The sequence below is a fragment of the Muntiacus reevesi genome, chromosome 3 (genome assembly GCF_963930625.1).
Source record: "Muntiacus reevesi chromosome 3, mMunRee1.1, whole genome shotgun sequence".
NCBI classification, from domain to species: domain Eukaryota; kingdom Metazoa; phylum Chordata; class Mammalia; order Artiodactyla; family Cervidae; genus Muntiacus; species Muntiacus reevesi.
In genome coordinates, this window is record NC_089251.1 from 22,813,189 (window position 1) to 22,835,327 (window position 22,139).

The 22,139-nt window shown below is 37.0% G+C and overlaps 1 protein-coding gene across 1 annotated transcript in view; it reads right to left on the minus strand.

Annotated features, from left to right (window-relative positions):
- NBAS (NBAS subunit of NRZ tethering complex) overlaps positions 1 to 22,139 on the minus strand; it is a 312,486-nt gene that overhangs the window by 157,268 nt on the left and 133,079 nt on the right. Inside the window, exons 27-31 of the mRNA XM_065928602.1 lie at positions 17,159 to 17,221; positions 14,161 to 14,283; positions 9,866 to 9,968; positions 6,099 to 6,328; positions 3,128 to 3,240 (exon numbers count right to left, since the gene is read on the minus strand). Coding sequence (XP_065784674.1) covers positions 3,128 to 3,240; positions 6,099 to 6,328; positions 9,866 to 9,968; positions 14,161 to 14,283; positions 17,159 to 17,221 — 632 coding nt within the window. The remainder of the gene's footprint in view (positions 1 to 3,127; positions 3,241 to 6,098; positions 6,329 to 9,865; positions 9,969 to 14,160; positions 14,284 to 17,158; positions 17,222 to 22,139) is intronic.

Genomic DNA, 22,139 nt, shown 5'->3' on the forward strand with positions numbered 1-22,139 from the left:
AAGGAGAAAGGTAGTAGCTTTTCTTTGGGACAGGCTTTTGAAAAAAGGGTAAATTTTTATTAGAATTAAATTTCAGACTTTCAGAAAGGTTGCAAGAATGACACAAAGAATTTCTCTATAGTTTTTGCCAAGATTAACCCAGAATTCTCAGTGTCCAAGATATAACTTTCAGGACTGTCTAGGGAATATTTTACTATTATCTCCATCTGAGGAAGGTAACGTTCAAAGCCATTAAGCTGACACAGATCACACAGCTCAGACTGGCTGAATCAGAATCTAAACACAAGAAGACAGACTCATGACTGCATGCCATGCCTAGCAGGCATGTTAGTCCCTCCGAGTCAAGAGGGACCCTTTCATTATTTTGGTTGCTGGAATAAACATGCCTAAATTAATGTTTATTGAACGTAAGGAAAGGAGAATGGAGAGAGGAGAAGGAAGGGACAGGAGGGGAGGGAAAAAAGGAGAAGGCAAAAGAGGGTAAGACCACTCTAATTCTGCCAGCATTAAGAGGAACTCCAAGAAAAATCATAAAAATGGCAGCTGATAGTTGCAGAGCTCTTACTCTATCCCAAACACCGTAAACATAACAGACTTAATCTTTGTAAGCAATTCGATAAGACGCTTATTACTACACTCCTTCTGAAAACAAGAAAAGTTAAATACAAAGAAAGGTTAAGATAAGTGTCCAGTTATTTAGTAATATGTGAAAAAGTGGGTTTCCCTTGTGGCTCAGATGGTAAAGAATCTGCCTGCAATGCAAGAGACCCAGGTCCAATCCCTGGGTCAAGAATATCGCCTGGAGGAGGAAATGGCAACTCACTCCAGTATTTCTGCCTGGTAAATCCCATGGACAGAGGAACCCAGCAGGCCACAGTCCATGGGGTGGCAAAGAGTCAGACACAACTAAGTGACTAACCCTAACTAACCTAAGGCTGCACTTAACACAACACCCTTAAGTATGGAAAATTGATGGACTCTATTGGAGAAAGAACACACAGATAACTGAAATATCTTAAATTGGTTCACTTGAATATAAGAATAACTAATACAACATAGACACCCAAGATATATGGAAAAGTACACACACAAACACATCATAGGTGACTCTTACATAAGAAATCATTTTTATATATTTCTGATCCTATTTTCTATTAACTCATGTATTATATCTAGCACCACTAGACTTCACCGCTGAAAACATCAACTCTGAGAGTGTAAGCAAAGAAGGGCATCAAAACAAAGCAAAGTGACAAAGTGAACTACTGTACACTGACTACAATTTAAAAAAAATAGCTGGACCATAAGTCTTTAAATATCAAGTTATTTTGTTGATCCAGTATTACTGATGAATATGAAAACAGCTTACACCTAAACTGCACCTGTGGCATAAATACAACGAACAGTACAGAAAAGGAATATTCCATCTCCACATCCAGGAGTCACTCTAAGAGGAAACTCCAAATCAATATACCAAACTGAAAAACTGTCAGGACAAGAAAGCAACATCTTTCCTAAGATTCTCCTCAGTCAGGAAGTTTCTCGGCGAGGTGGCCGGTTTGGCTGAAGGTACTCAAATCCATCAGCTGATTTGCAAATATTGCGAATTGAGTACCACAGAAAAACCAGAGGTCAACATAATTTTCAAACTTCAGTAGCATTTGGGAAACCAATTTTTTTTTTGTATTCTTTCAATCTGCTTGGATTAAATAACTAGCTAAAAGATAAACACACACAGAGTCAAAGCTATAATGACCTAACCTAACAAGAAATACAAGAAGGACAAAAGTTTCATAGTACTTTGGACTCTCTCGTGATTGAAATCTTCAATTAAAAATATGTGTTTGGGGGGAGGTGGTTGATGATTTAAGACATTTGAGAATAAACTGAAAATGCTTGCTGGTAACCCTAATTAATCCTCACAATTTAAAGAAGGTTTGAGCTCAAAAAATTACATGAATGGTACAAGTGAATAGACTTTTCTAACAATTTAACAATCACCTTGAATATAGCCATTTAAGACACTGCAGGATATTTACAATCACATACTTATTATTTTCAAACAATAATCAAGATATTAGTAATACCAACTTTCAAAAAATCTTAGAAATTTGTCTGACAAGCAGAACTTTCATTTTTAGTAAAACTACAGTGGAAATCCACACGAAAATGTCTCCACTGGCTGACATTCCCTAAGATCCATCTGACTCAAATTATCTCAGAAGATAAACACACCAAGAAACCTGTAACAGATTATCACTGATCAATGATATTAGAAGGTAAAAAAAAAAAAAACACCAGAGACACAATTCCAGTGAAAATTTATCAAAAACCAGAGATGAAAAGAACTTAGCTAAACCTCTCCCACTCCCAATTCTGAACATTCCCAGAGTTAGAATAAAGATAAGAGCCCTTTGCTGTACACCAGAAACACTGTCAGTCAATTATACTTCAACAAAAAAGATAAAAATCTTTTCAAGAATAAAGATCAGAGATTACACGGAAACTAGCCAAGCATACCACGAATCACCAAACACACTCACTTCATTCAGGGCACTGAGGTCCAGGATCTGAAGCAACAGAAAATCTCCCTCCTGCTTATCAGGTGAGGTTCAGGACACTGGGAGATGCCCACTGTCCCAAAAGGACAGATGACTTGTTTGGGCTGGTACTAATCTGACTTCCACCTTCAGGTAAGAGAACTTGAGCAATGCTAACATATTGTTAGTAATTTAACTCTAAACAATTTCCTGTCACTCCCTCTGTTAAAAAAAAAATGCGGATTCAATTAAAGAACATTCTACAGTAAGCATAAGAAGAAATAAGATATTATCATTTAGAGCTACTTCTAAATTACACAATTGAAACAAATAAATTTCAATCCAAAACTGATGTAAACGAGAAACTCTCATCTGTAATTGTGAAACTCTCATCTGTAATCCCCAATTTCTCTTTTTGCTTTTATCCAACAGCCTCACCGCTGTACTAATGTCACTGAAAAATGGGACAGAGGGCAGAACCTATTGCTAGTGGATTAAATGTCTTTATTTAGACACCTAAACAGGAATACTAGTGAATTTATGCAAAATAAGTTAATAAAAGTGTAACAGTTAAGTAGAAAACTCACCTTGCAAAGGCAAGATCTTCACCCCAAATTCTTCAAGGCACCCCAGGGCCTGGATAAGATCGAGCTCCTCTTGAATGGCAGCGGGTCGATCTGTTATCAGCTGTAAACAGCACCTAGGACAAAATCATTTTTAAAGTGGAAAAGTAGCATACGTTCAGCTAAACTGCCCTTCTATGAATGACAACACAGAGATCCAACACATTTATCAGACAGCAACTTCCTTCCAGGTATTCTGCTAGAGGCTTTCTGATCTCTTACTTAATCCTCACAGCAAGCCTGTGAGACAGAGAAATATCACCACCTGCTTTTCAAGGAAGCCAAAACTGAAGCTCAGAGGTGAGCAATTTGCACAGGTTACAGCACGTACGGTATCAGAGGATAAAGCAAGATATGTTAGCTCCGGGCTTAGTGCTGTTTACTGTTGACTCCAAAGATAACGATGATATACAAAGGATTAAGCAAAGAGACAGAATTCAGATAATTTCCAGTTATTCTTCTAAGGAAAGCAGAAATGTCTTGATTTCAGTCACAACTCTCTCTCTCAAAGGAAAAAAGAATAACCTAACAAAGTGCACAAGAGACATTCTGCTGATCAGAAACAATCAGTTGGTGACGCAGTACTGAGATAAATGTAAGTGACAGTGATTTGATAACCTAAGAATTTGTGATACCTATGAGGATTTTAAGCAAATTTCGTGAAACTCAGAGAAAGCATACTTGATAAATTTTAGTTAACAACAAACCTATTTTCTGAAAGATGCACATAGAGGAACAGTGAGGCATGAGACTAGAAAGGACAGGCAGAGATCAGGCCATGAAGAGCTAATGATGCTAAGATCCTGGACCATCACAGGAAGATGTTTAGGCCAGTGTCTACCTACATGACCAATGGAAAGATATAGGCCTATCTTCTTATTGCAAAAATTAGGGCATTTGAATCAGATAAGCCCATGGCTGATTCATGTCAATGTATGGCAAAAACCACTACAATATTGTAAAGTAATTAGCCTCCAACTAATAAAAAGAAATGAAAATAAATAAATAAATCAGATATGCACTAACACATACTGCTGGTTCAAGGGGAAACAGTATATAACCTATTTATGGTATCTACCAAAATTCCAACTGCATTTACCTTTGAACACAGGAATTCCAGCTCTAGGAATTTATAGACTCTTTGTGAAATAAAATACACTAAATTGGGAACTAATTAAATAAATTAAATAAAAGTCAAACAATGGAATATTCTACAACCACCAAAAAAGAATGCAACAAACCAATATGTACTTACATGGAAAAACCCTATATATAGATAGTGAGTGAATAAAACAAAACAGAGAAAGGTGTGTACAAGTCGTAAGCACCTGTGACTTAAAAAAGAAGAATGCAATATTCAATAAGATATTCCAGAAGGATACCCAGGAAATAAATTAAAAATATAGAGAGCATTAAAGATAGGGGAACTATAATGAGGAGAAAAACATTGTCCATAGCTATCTTTCTGTATTTTTGAATATTTTATCTCATGGCTGCATTGCTTCAATTAAAAAAATTAGTTAACAAATAATAAATAAATAATAAATAATAAATAAAAAATAATTTAAAAGAATGGATGGCTATTTTCTATTTCAATAAAACTTTGAACAATTAAATGTATCTGAGCTAACAAGTGACAATCAGTTGGTGCAACGTTATACACATATTACACTTTTAAAATTAAAGTGTGTCCTTATAGGAGAAATTCCATGGACAGCAGAGCCTGGTGGGCTATGGTCCACGGGGTTGCAAAGAGTCGGACACGGCTGAGCAACTAACACTTTCACTTCACTTTCATAGGAGAAAGGAGATGGATGAAAGGAAAATACTGCAAGTATAGTTTTTAAAATGATCTCTAGAAGCATCTGTCAAGAAGATTTAGGTCAAACACAACTCCCAGTTTCAAAGGCTGTTCTATTTGATATTTTCATCGTCTGAAATAGAAATACTATCCCCTGGGAAAGGAGAAAAAATTTACTAACTATTTTAAACAACTTTGTCAAGTTTAATAACATGCCTGGAGAAAACATGACTCTGTGATAAGATTTCACTGGGGAAAAAGTTACCTTTAAAAGTCTTGCTAGAGTTGAAGCAACTACTAGTCACTGGAGGGAAAGTAACTAAATAACTAACACAATCTTTATACCAAAATAATACAAATAAGCCTAAAATTTCAATGCAAAAATAAAACAACTGAAGTAGTAAGAAAACAATATGAAAAATGACTTTAATGATCTTTGGAATTACAGGTCTTTCAAAGTCTGACACAAAAGACAGAAACCTTATGTAAGAGAAGAGAATAATAATTACAATTTTTAGAAATTCTAAATAGCCATTTGAAAGGTAAATTATATATATAATATAAAGCTGGCAACATAGTTAAGCCATTAAGAGAGGCAAAGGGCTAAAGATCTACATGCAAAAAAAAAAAAAGCTCCTAAGAGTCAATACCAAGAAAAAGGAATGCTAACTTTCCTATACAATAGGCCAAGAGACGAATAGAATCCCTAGTCCATAGTTTTCCACTTAGAAGGGACTTTTGGGTTTTATTATCTAATCAGGTCCCCTGTCCCTAAGCAGACTGGAAGCCATGTAAAGGACACAGACATGGCCTAATGTGCTAAAAGTTTCCAGAACCCGGATTTGCAGGCTACCACGTGAATTTCTTCCAATAGAAGAAAAGTATAACCTTACAGAAAATCAGCTAGAATGACTGTGGAAAAGTGTGCTAGAGAAAAAAGGTCATAAACTAATGAACACTCATGACGTGATTAAGTTTTCTTTCTATACTCAAGCACTAAGCAACTGTACCCTAAACAGAAGGGTCACTCTGTACTTGTGATAACATATTTTGTACATTAGAGAATAAAATCAACAGTGCAGTGTGTGTATTCTGACCCCACTCTCTCTTATGGAGAACACAGAGTTCCTCTACCTGGCCAGATCCATGCAGGTGTCAGTGAGGTTGGTAGAAGAATTGAAGTACTCTCTGCTGGCTGCCAGAACCAAGTCAATACTTTTTTCGTAACTGACCCTGTATTGGGTTTTTCCTTTATGGGCTACACTAGTTGGAGGATTTATTGAGCAAGCACTGCAGTGCATCATCTGCCCAGCCAGGTGGATGTTCTCAAGGCGACTGGAACACAGAAGACTTTCTGTAAATATCTGAGGAAAAGAATAAACTAGAATTAGTGCTTAGAAAGGGAGGACTCGATTCTCAACACAATGGAAGCTCTGATATCCAAGTATAATAAATTTAAAAAATACTTCCATTCTATAAGTAGAGGTTGCAAAATATCATGAATGTATCTCAGTGACAATGAAGCATATTTGAAAATGCTTAATTTTATGTTATGTGAATTTCACCTCAATAGAAAAAAAAAAACTCTCTTCTAGCAAGAAGAAATAATTTAACTGAACAAACTAATGGTAAGCATACTTTCATGTGTTATAATGAATACTTAAGTAAAATACCTAAAGTACATACTCACTAAAATCAGGTCCATTAGACATACTGTCCCACACTCTGGTTAAACTATAACGTTTTTATTTTTTAAAAGAAAATCTTTGAATATGGTACACATAATTAATGGCTGCTTAAAGCACATAAAGTCAGTCTCAGAAGTGTACGTGCGTGCTCAATCTATCAGACACGTCTGAATTTTTGCAACCCCACGGACTGTAGTCCGCCAGGCTCCTCTGTCCATGGGATTTCCCAGGCAAGAATACCGGAGTGGGTTGCCATTTCCTTCTCCAGGGGACCTTCGGTCTCACTAATACCTAAGGTACAAATGTTCTCCTTACACCTCATCGCTAGAATGACAATACACCACGTGACATTTTTGTGCCAATCTGCAAATTAAAAACTATTTAAATACAACAGAAGCTACTTGGTGGAAGGTAGTTGTGCAAATACCATAGTATTTTACAAGGCAACTTATAGCACCAATTAACATAAAATTTATTCTATAATTGAGGTTATTTACTTCTTCCAAAAAAGTCTCATTAAAGAGATACATTTAAGCCCACACTAATCATATCGACACATAATCAGCACAAGCACTTCCCGGGAGAACGTCCCTGGGACTGCTCTTTCCTATCACGCCGTTGTTGGATGAGGACAGAAACAGAAGCAACAACTGAAAAGAAGATTTCATGGGCAGGCAAGAGTTTCCTTATAAAAAGGAAGAGTACCCAATTTTGATAGGATCTCTTTATTTGCAATTGTTCTAAGCTTCTGGAAAAGGCAGTTTTAGACAGGCCTTTATTAAAATGACTGGCAAGGATAAAATTACTAATCTCCAACAAGGGATCTGCTATAAAATACATATTGTGGCAGAAAGCAAATTATCAGGCAGTAACCCTAATCACTTATACAACAGGTGAAAATGGCTCACTCCAGGTGACCAAAATGACTTAGGTGTAACAATTTCTCTTTTCCTTTGATTTATTCAGGTAAGCCACAGAGAGTCAATGCCCAATATTGAAAATTACAATTCACTCCTATTATTTTAAAGGTTTTGCTGAAATGAACAGTACATATTTCTGCTCTACAGGCTATATAAAAATCCTGCACCTTATCAAAATTGGGCCAATGAGATTTCAAATTAATTTCCAAGGACAGGTAAACCGAATATAACGGCCACAAGTCAGTAAGACAATATAGCGTAATTTAAACAGCACTAAAATATTTTAAAATGCCAAATCTGGGTTATTCTCTAGAATCAATTTAAGACAGTTATAATATGCTTTAAAATGTTTTCTCAAAGGAGAAAGACTAATAGCACAAAGCTGTTAAAATATCAAAGCCTAATACAAATAAATGTGTTAAAATGTAACAAAAACGATTTAATATGTCAAGCTGTTATGATAGATTACACAAAAGTAAGTTCAAGTGTAATATATTTAATGCCAATTTTTCAGTCAGAATCAGAACATAACAGGAAATAATGCTACGCACACTTAGAAACTACTTTAAGCATACTAATGACAGTTAAGATTTGGGGCCCCAAATGCATACAGATTATTTTCTCCTGAAACTGAATTTCCAGCTTTGCTTTAGATACAAGGGGGAAGTTACTGGCAGTTGTGCATGGTCGGAGACTGCAATCATCAATATAAACTTAACACCCATCAAGCACATAAAAATTTGAAGTTCAAATACAAAACTATTCATTTCTCAACAGCCTATATTCATTTCTCAACAGTGCTCTTTTGTTAAAACCACCTTGAATTAAAATACATACGATTTCATAAAACACAGACCCATTTTATAACTTTCATTTTATCAACAGGTTATGCTTCGTGATTGTCAGAGCAGAGCAACACAAGAAATATCCTCCATAATTTGGATATGGCTTATATGATAGGAAAATTCAACTGGGAATACTCCTTTGAACTGTATCTCATTAAAAATAGGTTAGCTGGATCATTTTTCCATGCAAAGCCTGAGGAATTTGGTGGTAATACACATATCTTCCAAAATAAGGATTCGATCCTCCTGGGTTACAATCCTAGACAACTAGCCATCCTTAAGTACCCTTTGTATGCCAAATACTAGAATATGCACTAGGGGAGCTGAAGATGAACATGATCTAATAATGCCTGCCTATAGGCTAATGACCAAAAAGAAGAAACATACATAGAAACACGCAAGTCACTACATTTGAAAGAAAGGCTACACAAGAGATGAGCTATATCAAAGAACAAAGGAAGGCATCTTAGAGGACATGATTGAGCTGAATCCTACAAGTTATCGTCAATTTTCAAACTTAAAAAAGAGGAACATATTCCAGGTAGGCAAAGGGAATAATGTGCAGAGTCACAGAAGCAGGGAACAGCATGGTGAATGGAGGGACTCAGGACAGATCAGACACCACTGGAGCCAGGGGACACGGTAGAGAGAGTTAGCGGCGAGAAATGCACAGGGTAATCCCCAGTGGCTTTCTATGACGGGTACTTTCTGACTGTAAACAGGGAATAAGCAGCTCACTCTAAGAAGAAGAGTGTAAGGAAAAGGTCTGCTTTGGAAGAAGGCTCTCAATCGGCATGAGTTAGGAGACACGGAAGGAGCGGAACAAGTTTGGAGGGCTATTGCAACTTAGCAGAGATGAAGACCGGGCAGATTTGAGAGACTTTTCTCAGGTACATGAAGTCTTTCTCAAGTCACAAGTGTTAGTCGCTCAGTCATGCCCAATCTTTGCGACCCCATGGACTGCAGCCCACCAGGTTCCTCTGCCCATGGGATTTTCCAGACAGGGATATTGGAGTGGGATGCCATTTCCTTCTCCAGGGCATCTTCCTGACCCAGGGATCAAACCCAGGTCTCCTGCACTGCAGGAGGATTCTTTACCATCTGAGCTATGAGGGAAGTCCAACTACGATGAAGTCATTTTTGGTGACCACCAAAACTATGCAAGAGAGGCTTGTACTTGACATACAATTGTACTTGATGTACAATTCTGAGTCTTCCAGCTGAGAATTAACCCACTAAATAAATGTGTGGCAATGAACAAAGACAACAGAAATGTAGATACGACAGTGCTCAAACTCTAAAGCACTACTCAATTACCAGCTATTCGTCAATAATTCAGTCCTATTACTTAGAGTGAAGCTTCTGGTCATCATCTTTGTGTTCAATCAACAAAATCTAACAACCAAAGTTTTAAAATGAAAAGGAAACACTAAAATCTGTCCAGTTACCTCATAGCAAGCGTCAGAATCTAGACACGTGTAAACATTCTGCTGCATAGTTAACATGTCCTGCAGCAACGCTCTCCAGTGAGACTCACTGACAGGAGGCTGCCTGGGGGGAGAAAAAGCAAAAAGAAAACTGCTATTGTCAGTTGACCAAAAGTAAAAAAACTGGTACCACCATTCTATATGCCACACAGCTCCCAGATGATCAACAGAAGTATATTTCATTTGAATTTCCAGGGAAAAAAGTTTGGAATAAAGACAGAGGGAAAAGGTGGGCAGTGACACAACATCTCTGATGTTGTGAGCGACCTCAGTCACAGGCGGCCTAGACACAAAACTGGAATAGCATTCTCTGACTATGGCAAAAGCATACATACAAGCTGTGAGTTTCTATGGTGAAATAAAGGACATGGCCTAAGATAAAGCAGCTACGATACAGCACAAAAAGCACTTGGAGACAAGAGAATGCATTTCAAAATTCCATCTTCATCATGTTGCAACTGCAAGCAAGGGATGTTCTTAACTTCAACCACACGTGCAGATGGAAAAGGCCACAGAGGCCACACACGGCTCGAGTCTGGAAGTGAGAAGCGCAGCTGATCAGCAGGTCAGCCTCAGGGTTTCCCCTCAGTGGGAGTCTCGGCAGAGTCCAGGGAGTCTGGGACAGTGTTGCGGGGGTTCCTTCCACCAAGGTGCCAGCCCAGGTGGGACAAGACAGAGCCCTGTAAGGCAGCTGCAGTTCCTATCTGGCTTACGAAGACACTTCCTTCCCCACACAAGTTGCTATCTATTTCAACAATTCCACAGCCACAGTGTTCAGGGTAAGCCAGTGACCACACATGGGAAAGTTCAAAATAGCAAGCCCTTATCAGGTTCCCCAGTTTATCGACAGTTTCCTCTGGGCAGAAGCAATTTACCAATCGAGCATGCTCGCGCTCGAGCAGTGAGGCCTCGACAATCTAGTTGTTCAAATACCATGTCACGTTAGTTTCCAGAGTCACAGAGTTAGATATTTGATGGCTCAGGTTCTTCTGCAGCAGCAGAAAAGGTTTTGTTAACAATGCCCCAGGGACTCACATACTAGCTCTGTGACTGCAAGTATTTAATACTCCTGAATTTCAGATTTCTAACTTAAAGTCCATCTCAGACAATGATAAGGAATGGAAGAGATTACTGTGGATAAAACAGACAATTGAAGCAAGGTTCTTCCTAAATGTAAAAACAGGCTCAACTGTCTATATGGAATTGAATAAACTTACTAATTTCTTTGAATTTCAGATCCCTTTTTTGTATATTACGAGGATTAACTTAAACGAGAATGTATGAAAAGACACGCCTCATATTTTTCTGGTACAATAGAGCATTCAACAAATGTGAATGAATGAATGTGAAAGTTACAAACACACTGTTTTTCTGTCGTCACATACACCATCACAAATATTGCCTGGTAGGAGGGTGAATGTGCTATAATTCTCTCCACCTCTCTTCAAAGTTCATCTTCGTTGACTATCTATGAGTTTGTAAACCATTTTCTAGTTTTGAAGTTCTATATAATCATGAATCTCATTGCTTGAAAAGGGTAGGTTTTGTTTTGTGTTTGTCAAATACCAACTGGATGTTTCTTTTCCATGCATTGTTTTCTTTCTTATGCATTAAAAACAAAATTTGCTTCTAGCATTTTATATTTGTTACACAAAATGAACAATTATTTCTATCCCATATGCAATAAAGCTTAAGAGAATACATTCTTTTCCAGCATATAAATACATAAAACAAGCTGACATATTTGCAAGTCTTCAAGGATAATCCCTGAAGTGCTTCCCTTAGGTAGACGTTGGTATGTGAACTCTTTGGGTGGACTTCAAAAATTAAAGGGCTCTTTCAAATTTGGCTTGCAGGCAAAAAAGTAGCAAAATGTTTGAAAAACTGAGTGTCCATCTTGCACAAGCTTCATAAAACCAGATCTGGGCACTGTCTAGCTGAATTCAAGTTCTCATGCCCAGCTGTTCTTCTGGAAACCAGCAACACGGGACAGATGGTATTAATGCTTGCTCACACATGGCTAGCTGTAAGTACAAGTTCTAATTAAAACAAATTATAAGATGTTATTTCCAGTGGTCTTTTCAGAATACATGCAGTAAATAAGAACCAAGAGTAGGACTTGGGGGCACTATAACAAGAGGTTTGAAAATTGACAGAGAGATACCTGAATACAAACATGATGTATTAGTTACCACTTTGGAATGAAGGCATGTGTTATTTTCCAGAGAGAAAATAGTACAGCATTCAAGATGGTAAAACCTCATCAGTGACACAGTCAGTGAAACCTGTCACCATTTAGAATATGCATAAAAAAGTTCTATAGTTGCTGAAGGTCAAGCCGTGGTAGCATACGTGAAAAATTAAGATTCATTTCAAGTTGACTACCTTGAAGAAAGAGGTCATGCTCTCTTATATATTCTCAGTAAGTAGAATGCCATAAGTAGAAATTAACTTCAAAGACTTCAAAAGCATTTGAGAGATTCAATGGAAAGACAGCAGGTAATCTAGCAGCAGCACCAACACTTTCTTATTGAAGAGTGTGTTCTAAGGTAGAGCCAACATGATGGGAAATACTGACCAACTGTTTATAGCTGTAAAGAAATCTTAAGACTTACATTGTCAGAATCTTCTAAGTTATTCATTTAAAAATTGAGAGATGGCCAATGACATATAGGATTCCAAGTTACTTGTATGGTGACTATAACACTTCCTCTGGATAAGCTGATGATTTCAAGGGAAATGCAAGGCACATAAATCAATGACTATAATAAACTGTCCAAAAGGAGATAAGGAGAAAGTTTTAAGACTTCCTATAAATTTACAACAATTTTCAGACTTACTACAGATCTATAACAATTAACATAGTATGGTTATTAGAAGATAGACAAATAGATCAATGGATCAAAATAAAGAATTCCAAAATAGGCCCCCATTACAAGGATGACTGATAGTCAACAAAGATGCAAAAACAATTCAGTACAGAAAGGACAGTCTTTTCAACAAACGATGCTGGAATATTTAGGTGTTAAGAAAAAATCTATATCGTGAATGATAAACAAAAATGAACTCTTAAAATGGGCCATGAATCTGCCTGCAAAAGGAAAAACTAAAAATTTTACTACAAATGGCAGGAGAAAATCTTTGTGGCAAAAGTTTCATAATATGACATCAAAAACACAATCAACAAAGGACAAGCTGATAAACTGGATCTTCTCAAAATGTATAAAATATGCACTTCAAAAGACAGGTATGAGAATGAAAAGATAAGACAAATGGGAGAAAATCTCTGCAAAAGCATGTATCTAAGAAAGAGCTCATATCCCGAGTATATAACAAAACTCAATATCAGTAAAGAAACAAAAGTTCAGTTTTAAAATGATCTAAGAAGATACACTGATGGCAAATAATCACGTAAATAGATGTTCAATGTTATTACTCTTTGGAGAAAGGAATTAAAACCAAAATTAGACACCACAACATATTAATACCTATTAAACTTAAAAAGACTAACCATACCAAGTACTGACAAGGATGGACTTCTCCTAAAAGACTGATTAAAAAAAAAAACACACACAATACAAATGCTTTGGAAGACAATTTTTCCAAAAGTTAATCATCCATCTATCGATATGATCCTGCCATTCAACTCTCATGAATTTATCCAAAGGAAATGAAAGCACATGTCCATACAGAGACTTCTGCATGAGTATTCATAGCAGCTATATTTGTAAAAGCTAAAACTCAAAATAAACCAAATGCCCACCAACAAGTAGAACAGATCCACAAAGTGCAGTAAATCCATCAATGGAATAGTAGTCAGCCAACAAAATGGAATAAACTATGGATCCATGATACAACTTGATGAATCACAAAATAATTATGCTGACTGAAAGAAGCCAGACAAAAAGCATACTGTTATAACTCCAATTACATCAAATTCTAGGAAATACAAAATAAGATAGAGACAGAAAACAGATCAGTGATAGCCTGGGCAGGAGATGGGGAGAAGCAGGAGGAAGAATGGGATTATAAATGAGCAAAAGAAAGCTTTCAGGGGTGATGGTTAGGTACGTTATTTTGATGAGGTGAAGGCTTCATGGGTACATACGTGAATCAAAACTTATCAGCTTCTATACATTATATGTGCAATTTATTATTGGTCAATTATAATCCAGTGAAGTCAGAAAAAGAAAAAAAAACCGCAGTATTTGTTTCTAATCATGCACAGTTATCAATTAATTGTGTTAATTACTCACTTTCGACCGGTGTGCCTAGTCAATCTAACCATCAGCTTGCGTGCCTCTTCTGAGCTAGACTGAGTATTTTTAACATAGGAAATTGGTTTCTCAAGTCCATGTTTCTCCAAAATCTCTGACACACTGTAAGTAAAAAAGAACTTTTCAATATGCTTTGCTACCAAACAAAACAGCTCTAAGAATCTTAAACTACAAGTAGAACTTAGGTTTAAGTACTTAAAACAAAAACAAAAAAGTAGCACAAAGAATGACCCAATTTTACACACATTACATTAATTCTTAGCCAAAGAAAAGCTAATAACTATATACCAAATTTTATTTCCCCTACTGACTTTTTATTACAATATTCTTGGGATGAGTTAACATTTTTTTAAAACCCTGGCATATCCTTATCTCAAAATCTTTTTCACAATTTTGCTGTACTCTAAAAGCATCAAAAGTCAGTAAAATAAAAAAAAAACAAAAAACAAACAAACAAAAAAAAAAGTCAGTAAAATAAGTCAAATCTATCACTGCAATACCCAGCTTTAACTCTTAACAATCCTAGTGAGTATTTTGTTATAGGCAAGGGTCCTAGAAAAGTAATAAGCAAAGGATTTTAGAGTTGGAAAACCACAGAAATACTGTAAGGCTCAATCTTCCTAAGGAATCCATTCTATAAACAAACAAATAAGATTCCTGTTCTTATATGGATCTTCTTAGGATATCTTATGCCATAATTATCACCACTGTATATACATCTTATTGTTCTCACCAAATCTCACATTTATGAATTATAGGTCAGATAAAATTCAGTAACTCTTCATAAAGGTAAGTTTAATGGGTCATTTCACCTGACATTATATACACTAAACATTTATCAACTATTAATGGCTATGAGGTAAAAGTGGAACAGGAATGAAAAGCTTTCCTTTTAAAAGGTTAGTAAATTAAGGTGAACAGTGAAACACTTGTGAATCATCCAGAAACCTACAGGGTGCTACTGTTTGCCTGAGGTACTGAGAGCATAATTTGACTATGAACACAATTCACAGTTACATCCAGGAACATGTGGTGAAATAAATAATGTTTCTCGTGCAGCAATAATTTTTTTATGAAATACATTATGTTTATTATACTGTATCTCTTTGGGAAAGCTCCTTCCCACTTCATTAGGGAAATAAAAGAAACCATGCAGATTTGTAAGGAATGAATCTATATTGACTTAACAAATTAAGTTTTGTAAAACTATGCTCAATTTTTAGAGAGGCTGTGGGGAGGAGAGAGACATCAAATTAGTAGATTCCAAATACTTGTACTTTACATACTAACACTATCAAGTGATGTTATTATTTATAATTTCCACAACTATATATTGAAAGAACAAAGTTTATTATTACTAAAATTTAATTTTAATGTAAATACTTAAAACTTACATATAAGCACATCATATATAAATATAAAAATGAACACTAGTAAACAATATTACACTTTCTGAATAGCAACTTGGAAATTTTCAGTCTCCAAAAGAGCTTAATATTTCATTTTCACAGTAAAGAATATTGCTAGTTACTACCATAATCCAAATATTCAATCAAATGTCAGTTCAGTTCAGTTGCTCAGTCGTGTCTGACTCTTTGCAACCCCATGAACCGCAGCACGCCAGGCCTCCCTGTCCATCACCAACTCCCGGAGTTTACTCAAACTCATGCCCATGGAGTCGGTGATGCCATCCAGCCATCTCATCCTCTGTCATCCCCTTCTCTTCCTGCCCCCAATCCTTCCCAGCATCAGGGTCTTTTCCAATGAGTCAACTCTTCGCATGAGGTGACCGTATAGTTTCAGCTTCAGCATCAGTCCTTCCAATGAACACCCAGGACTGATCTCCTTTAGTATACCCCAAAAAAAGGAGTAAAGTAAACACTGTTTGCTGGTAGAAGTAGTAATTGCTGAAGGAACTAATATTTCTTTTCTTTTTTTTTTTTTTTCAGCGGGTTTTGTCATACATTGATATGAATCAGCCATAGAGTTACACGAATTCCCCATCCCGGTCTCCCATCCCACCTCCCTCTCCACCCGATTCCTCTGGGTCTTCCCAGCCCACCAGGCCCGAGCACTTGACTCATGCCTCCCACCTGGGCTGGTGGTCTGTTTCACCACAGATAATATACATGCTGTTCTTTCGAGACATCCCACCCTCCCCTTTACCTACTAAGTGTGAGGTACTTTAAAAGCTTAAAGTGAAAGTGAAAGTCACTCAGTCGTGTCCAAGTATCAGAGACCCCATGGACTGGAATTCTCCAGGCCAGGATACTGGAGTGGGTAGCCTTTCCCTTCTCCAGGAGATTTTCCCAACCCAGGGATAGAACCCAGGTCTCCCGCATTGCAGGCGGATTCTTTACCACCCTAGCCGCAAGGGAAGCCCTTAATATTAGTTTCACATCTCATGAGTTAGATATTATAGGTATTACAGCTAAGAAAACCATAGGCTCAAAGATCACACAGTTAGTAAGTGACAACACCTAGATTTGAACACACTTCTACTAGTCTTCAGAGAAGGCAATGGCACCCCACTCCAGTACTCTTGCCTGGAAAATCCCATGGATGGAGGAGCCTGGTAGGTTGTAGTCCATGGGGTCACGAAGAGTCGGACACGACTGAGCGACTTCACTTTCACTTTTCACTTTCATGCATTGGAGAAGGAAATGGCAACCCACTCCAGTGTTCTTGCCTGGAGAATCCCAGGGACAGTGGAGCCTGGGGGGCTGCTATCTATGAGATCGCACAGAGTCAGCCATGACTGAAGCGACTTAGCAGCAGCAACAGCTACTAGTCTTCAAAGTTCATGTTTCCACTACTGTAGCACTCTGCTGAGATAAGCTAGCATTAGATTCATTCACTCCTAGGAGAATCAGACAAATATGAGATCAAAGTAGAAATGACCACTGGGCATATTTAATGTAACATTTCTTGGACAGATGTCTTTAATCAGCATAGACCAGACTGCCAGTTTTCTCACCTGAGAATGTGCTCCAGTTGGTCTACCATGTCATGAAGCGCTGTGGTGACCTCTGTTTTCTGACTGAAGGATAGAGAAAAAAGAATTAAAATTAGGTTTCAGTAGTAGCTTTTTACCTAAAATACCAAACTCAAGTTTAAAAAAAGAAAAAACTAATGTTTCCCTTGCACGTTAATAAATTAAAGTGGTATCATACTGTCCAGGTAAAATGTCAGTCTCATCTCCTACACTCATTCAGCATCTTTCATAACTCAAAACAGATTAAGATAAAAAATGCTAGAACAGAACAATATTTTCTATTAAAGATTAGTGAGACATGGGCAACTATTTTCCTAAAGACTTTTAGTTTAGTTCTGATGAAAAGCAAAAAAGAATTATAAATCAACTGTAGGCTTTCTTCAAAGAAGTGATAAAGAATAAATATCATTTATTTCTGTTTTTTTTAAACAATAAAATAGATTAGGAGCCACGGGCCTCAGAGTGGCTTTGTCCTGGTCCTGTCTACACCACCTGTGGTTCTCATAGGACGTGTCCACTAGGATTCTATATACTCAAGGGTCTTTTACATCTCATCATTCACACTGCCTCCACTGTAATATTTAAAAGTGAAGGAGAAGTACATAGTCATCATATAGGTAATTCCTACCAGGGAGTAGAGATAACCAGCAAACTCTCTCTCAGGAAAAAATTAGATGGGAGACTAGGAGAAACATTACCACAAAAAAGATCATAAACTAATAAGAACATGGCTGACAGGATAGACTTAGTACAGTACAACACACATGCAAGTGAAAGGAATATGGCAGAAAAGTTAAGCAGCTGCTATAAAAGCCCCCAAACACCCTCTGCAACTGTGTGTCCCAGCCTTGGAGGGACAGCTCTCAACTGAGAACAACCGTCCTGACACACTCTGATGCCTTCCAACCAATGATCTGGCTGAATTCAAGCAAGATCTTATGACCTGATAAGAAAACCAAATAAAAATCTCATCTGGACTTGGAAAATTAAAAGTGACCTACCTGGAACTCTCTATTTTTAAAACTATCAATTTGTCCTGGTCTAAATCTATATGGCAATTATTTCAAGCAATTTACAAAGATTATAATATCTTTTTAAACCAAGTTTTCAGCTTTGGACCGGAGTGATAAATTAGGGTATACTCCACTTAAAGTCCTTCAAAAACAAAAGATCATTTGTCAGAGCTAATTTCAATTAACAAACTCATTCAGAAATAATATTCTTAAATTATCATTTTGTAGCTCTACAATAAACATTTGTCACTGATTTTCAGAATACAATGCTCTTCCTTTGTGAATGACATTCACAAACATAATGACTAAAGATTTTTTTCAGCCAGGTGGAATGTGCAGTGTAAGACACACAAGAATCTAATATCCTAAATACTGAATAAATATATGGTTAACCATTTGGTAAATAAAACCATTTAATCACTGAAAATAAACAACTAATCACTAAGAGAATGTAAACTGACAAACTTGGCATGAGAAGCAAAAAGAACCAGAGTAAATATTCTGAAGGCCTATACTTTAATACTAGACTAATTTATAATTGAAATTATTTAGAAAATTACAATAATGAAATACAACCATGAAGAAATAAATGGAACAAACAGAAGAGTATCATGCTTTTTGTGTCTGTTTACCAAAAAATTTTTTTAAAAGTCTGTTAGATCAGAAACCATTCATCTGAAGCTGAAAAAAAGCTTTTGGACACACACACACAAGGCATTTCTTAGCCTACACACTCTGAAAACAAATATACTCATCCCCTCATTATAGAGAAACTGAAAAGCGCTCAGTCATGTTCAACTCTTCGTGACCCCATGGACTATATAGTCCATGGAATTCTCCAAGGCAGAATACTGGAGTGGGTAGCCTTTCCCTTCTCCAGGGGATCTTCCCAACCTAGGGATCGAACCCAGTCTCCCGCATTGTGGGTGGATTCTTTTTTTTTTTAATTGAAGGATAATTGCTTTACAGAATTTCGTTGTTTTCTGTCAAACTTCAACATGAGTCAGCCATAGGTCTATATGCATCCTCTCCCTTTGGAACCTCCCTCCCATCTCCCTCCCCATCCTCCCCTCTAGGTTGATACAGGGCCCCTGTTTGAGTTTCCTGAGCCATACAGCAAATTCCCGTTGGCTGTCTATTTCGCATATGGTGATGTAAGTTTCCATGTTACTCTTTCCTTACATCTCACCCTCCCCTCCCCACATCCATAAGTCTTTTCTCTATGTTTCTCCACTGCTGCCCACTTTTCTAGATTCTGAATATGTGTTAGAACACGACATTTATCTTTCTCTTTCTGGCTCACTCTACTCTGTATAATAGGTTCCAGGTTCATCCACCTCCTCAGAATTGACTCAAGTGTGTTCCTTTTCATGACTGAGTAATATTCCATTGTGTATATGTACCACAACTTCTTTATCCATTCATGTGTCAGTAGGCATCTAGGTTGCTCCATGTTCTAGCAAGCTGCGCCACAATGGAAGCCCCCTCATTATAATGTCTACATAAAAAAAAAAAAGTTCTCTGAATATCATCATTCAATTGATATAGTGACTAAATCCCCTCACAGTAGGCAAATTACTGGTTATAAGTTAATAGATAAGCTCTAATTGATATTCATGCCTCTTTGACCTTACTGAAGAAGAAAGTCTAATACGTTTACTTTTAAAAACTGCACATGTCAGTTGGAAGTCAATGATTTTACCTAGACAAGGACAACCAAGGGGGCATCAAGCAGGCAGAGGGACCATCATGTCATCCCTGAAGATCATGTAAAAAGAATTTCCCCAACACTTCTGCCCTAGGAGGTGCTTGTCAAGGAAAGGGCTCTGCATATCTTGATACCCTTTGAGAAAAGCACTTTGACTTGAGGCACTCTGACATCCACTGGGCTGAGGTTTTTAAAGGATGGGTAATGATATTTTGCTAAAAAATTGTTAAGACAATCCACATTACCAGTCCTGTGCTGCCTACAGAACCCCCATGGTTTCCAGAGGTAGACCTGCTGCTCTTCACCAAAGATATGAAGGAGCCTGTGGTCCCATGTGCACAGTTTTCGGTAATAAACAGATGCTGAGTCCCCCCATGACTACACCTTTTCTTTCTATATGAAGATTCCCTAAACCTGGACTGAGGAAGGGAAGTATTAACCACTAGTACAGTCTCCATTTAGCTTTACCAGGAACAAGACTATTTGCCTTGATTCCTTCTTGGGGTCAGCACTTCAACTCTTAAAGGAAAGAGATCAACAATCAGGATCTACGAACCACCCAACATTCCTGTAACACAATAGACAGAATGCAAGATTACCCTACCCCCCAGAAATCAGAACTAAAACAAGGCAGATAATCTAGCTGCTCACAAATAAGGCAATTTCCTAAGGACTCCTACAATGAAAAGCCTTCAGCTTGTGACAAGACATCCAATCAGATATTATCCAATAAGATAGCAATTATTACTTATTAGATATAAATTAATGGCCAAGAATCATTAGACATGGAGGAAAGGACCTCACAGTTAAAGCAGAGATGCAAACAAAATATGAAAAATCAAAGATCATGGTGGGGTGAGGGTAATGCAAGGTGTATAGAAAGGGTTTATGCATCTGTGAAAAAAGAGCAGGATATTATTTTGTTTTAAAGTGAATGAGGAAAAATTCTTGGAATTTAAGAAAGCCAAAATAAACTTTAAAATTCAAAATAAGGATTAGAAGATAAAATTGCAGAAATTTCCCAGACCATATTACAAAAGGTCAAAATGTAGGGAAAAAATAACAAAAAAAAAGGCAGTAAATAAATTTAAAGTGTGCAAAAAAGAAAAATAGAAGGGCATGCAAATAAACTAATCAAAGAAACATAACAGGAAAAAATATAAGAAAGAATAGTCTGAAGGACATGAGTTTCCAGGTTGGAACACACTATGTAATGATAAACACAGATTCACAATAAAATACATCTTACGATATTTCAGAACATTAGAGATGAAGGGTAGGAAGGATTCCAAAAACAGAAGAAAAAAGCCATATAATGGCCTTGGACTTCTCACCAACACTGGAAGGAGAAGATAAGAGTGATGCCTTCAAAGCTCATAAGCAAAAGGATCATTAACCCAGATCTCCAAGCAAGCCAAGCCTTCCAAGTGTAAGGATGCAACTATGACATTTTTCTGACATGGAACAGTCTTAAAATAAGAATGCTTCTGTGTGATATTTGACAAGAAGCTATTCAGGACTGTGTTCTATCAAAGTGAGGGAATAAGTAAAGAAAGGAGAAGATAATAACTCCAGAAATGCAACATAACAACAGAGGAGAGATGACCAATGTACAGCAGAGTAAACAATAAATCCATACCAGAGGAGGAGAAAAGACAATTCTAAGACGTTTCTTTGAAGTAAGAGAGAGTGTGAAAAGAGAAAAGAAAGATTACCAGATATTTTTGGCCTTGAAAAGGAGTTTTAGACTTCTGTCAGAAGAGTGAGGGGAATAAATGGGAACAATGGCAAAGAAATTATTCAATCCAAGGGAAAAAAAATGCATAAAGAGAAAATACAATCATAACTAGCTCTGTTTAAACAGTATATACATAATCACAATGATAAAAATACCTCTTTTACTACACTGAGCAAATGGTTAGGAGAAGAAGGTATGGGGGCGGGTAGGCTTCCATAAACCAAAGTCAATAATCATCTGAAGTTGGAAAATCAGTAAACAATACGAGTATAACATTTTAAAGGACACAGACAAAGTTGAGGAAAAAAAACATGATCTGTAATGAAGACAGGTATCCAAGGATGGGGCATGAGAGTAGCCCACAACTGCTTGACGATTACAAGTCTCCCAGTGTCCTCATTTTAACTAGTAGATAACATTGTTTTATGGTTAAAGATTAGAAGGGGATTACGTTCCCTTGGACACCTTAATTTCAGAATAGCTCCCCCTCACCCCCACCAATGT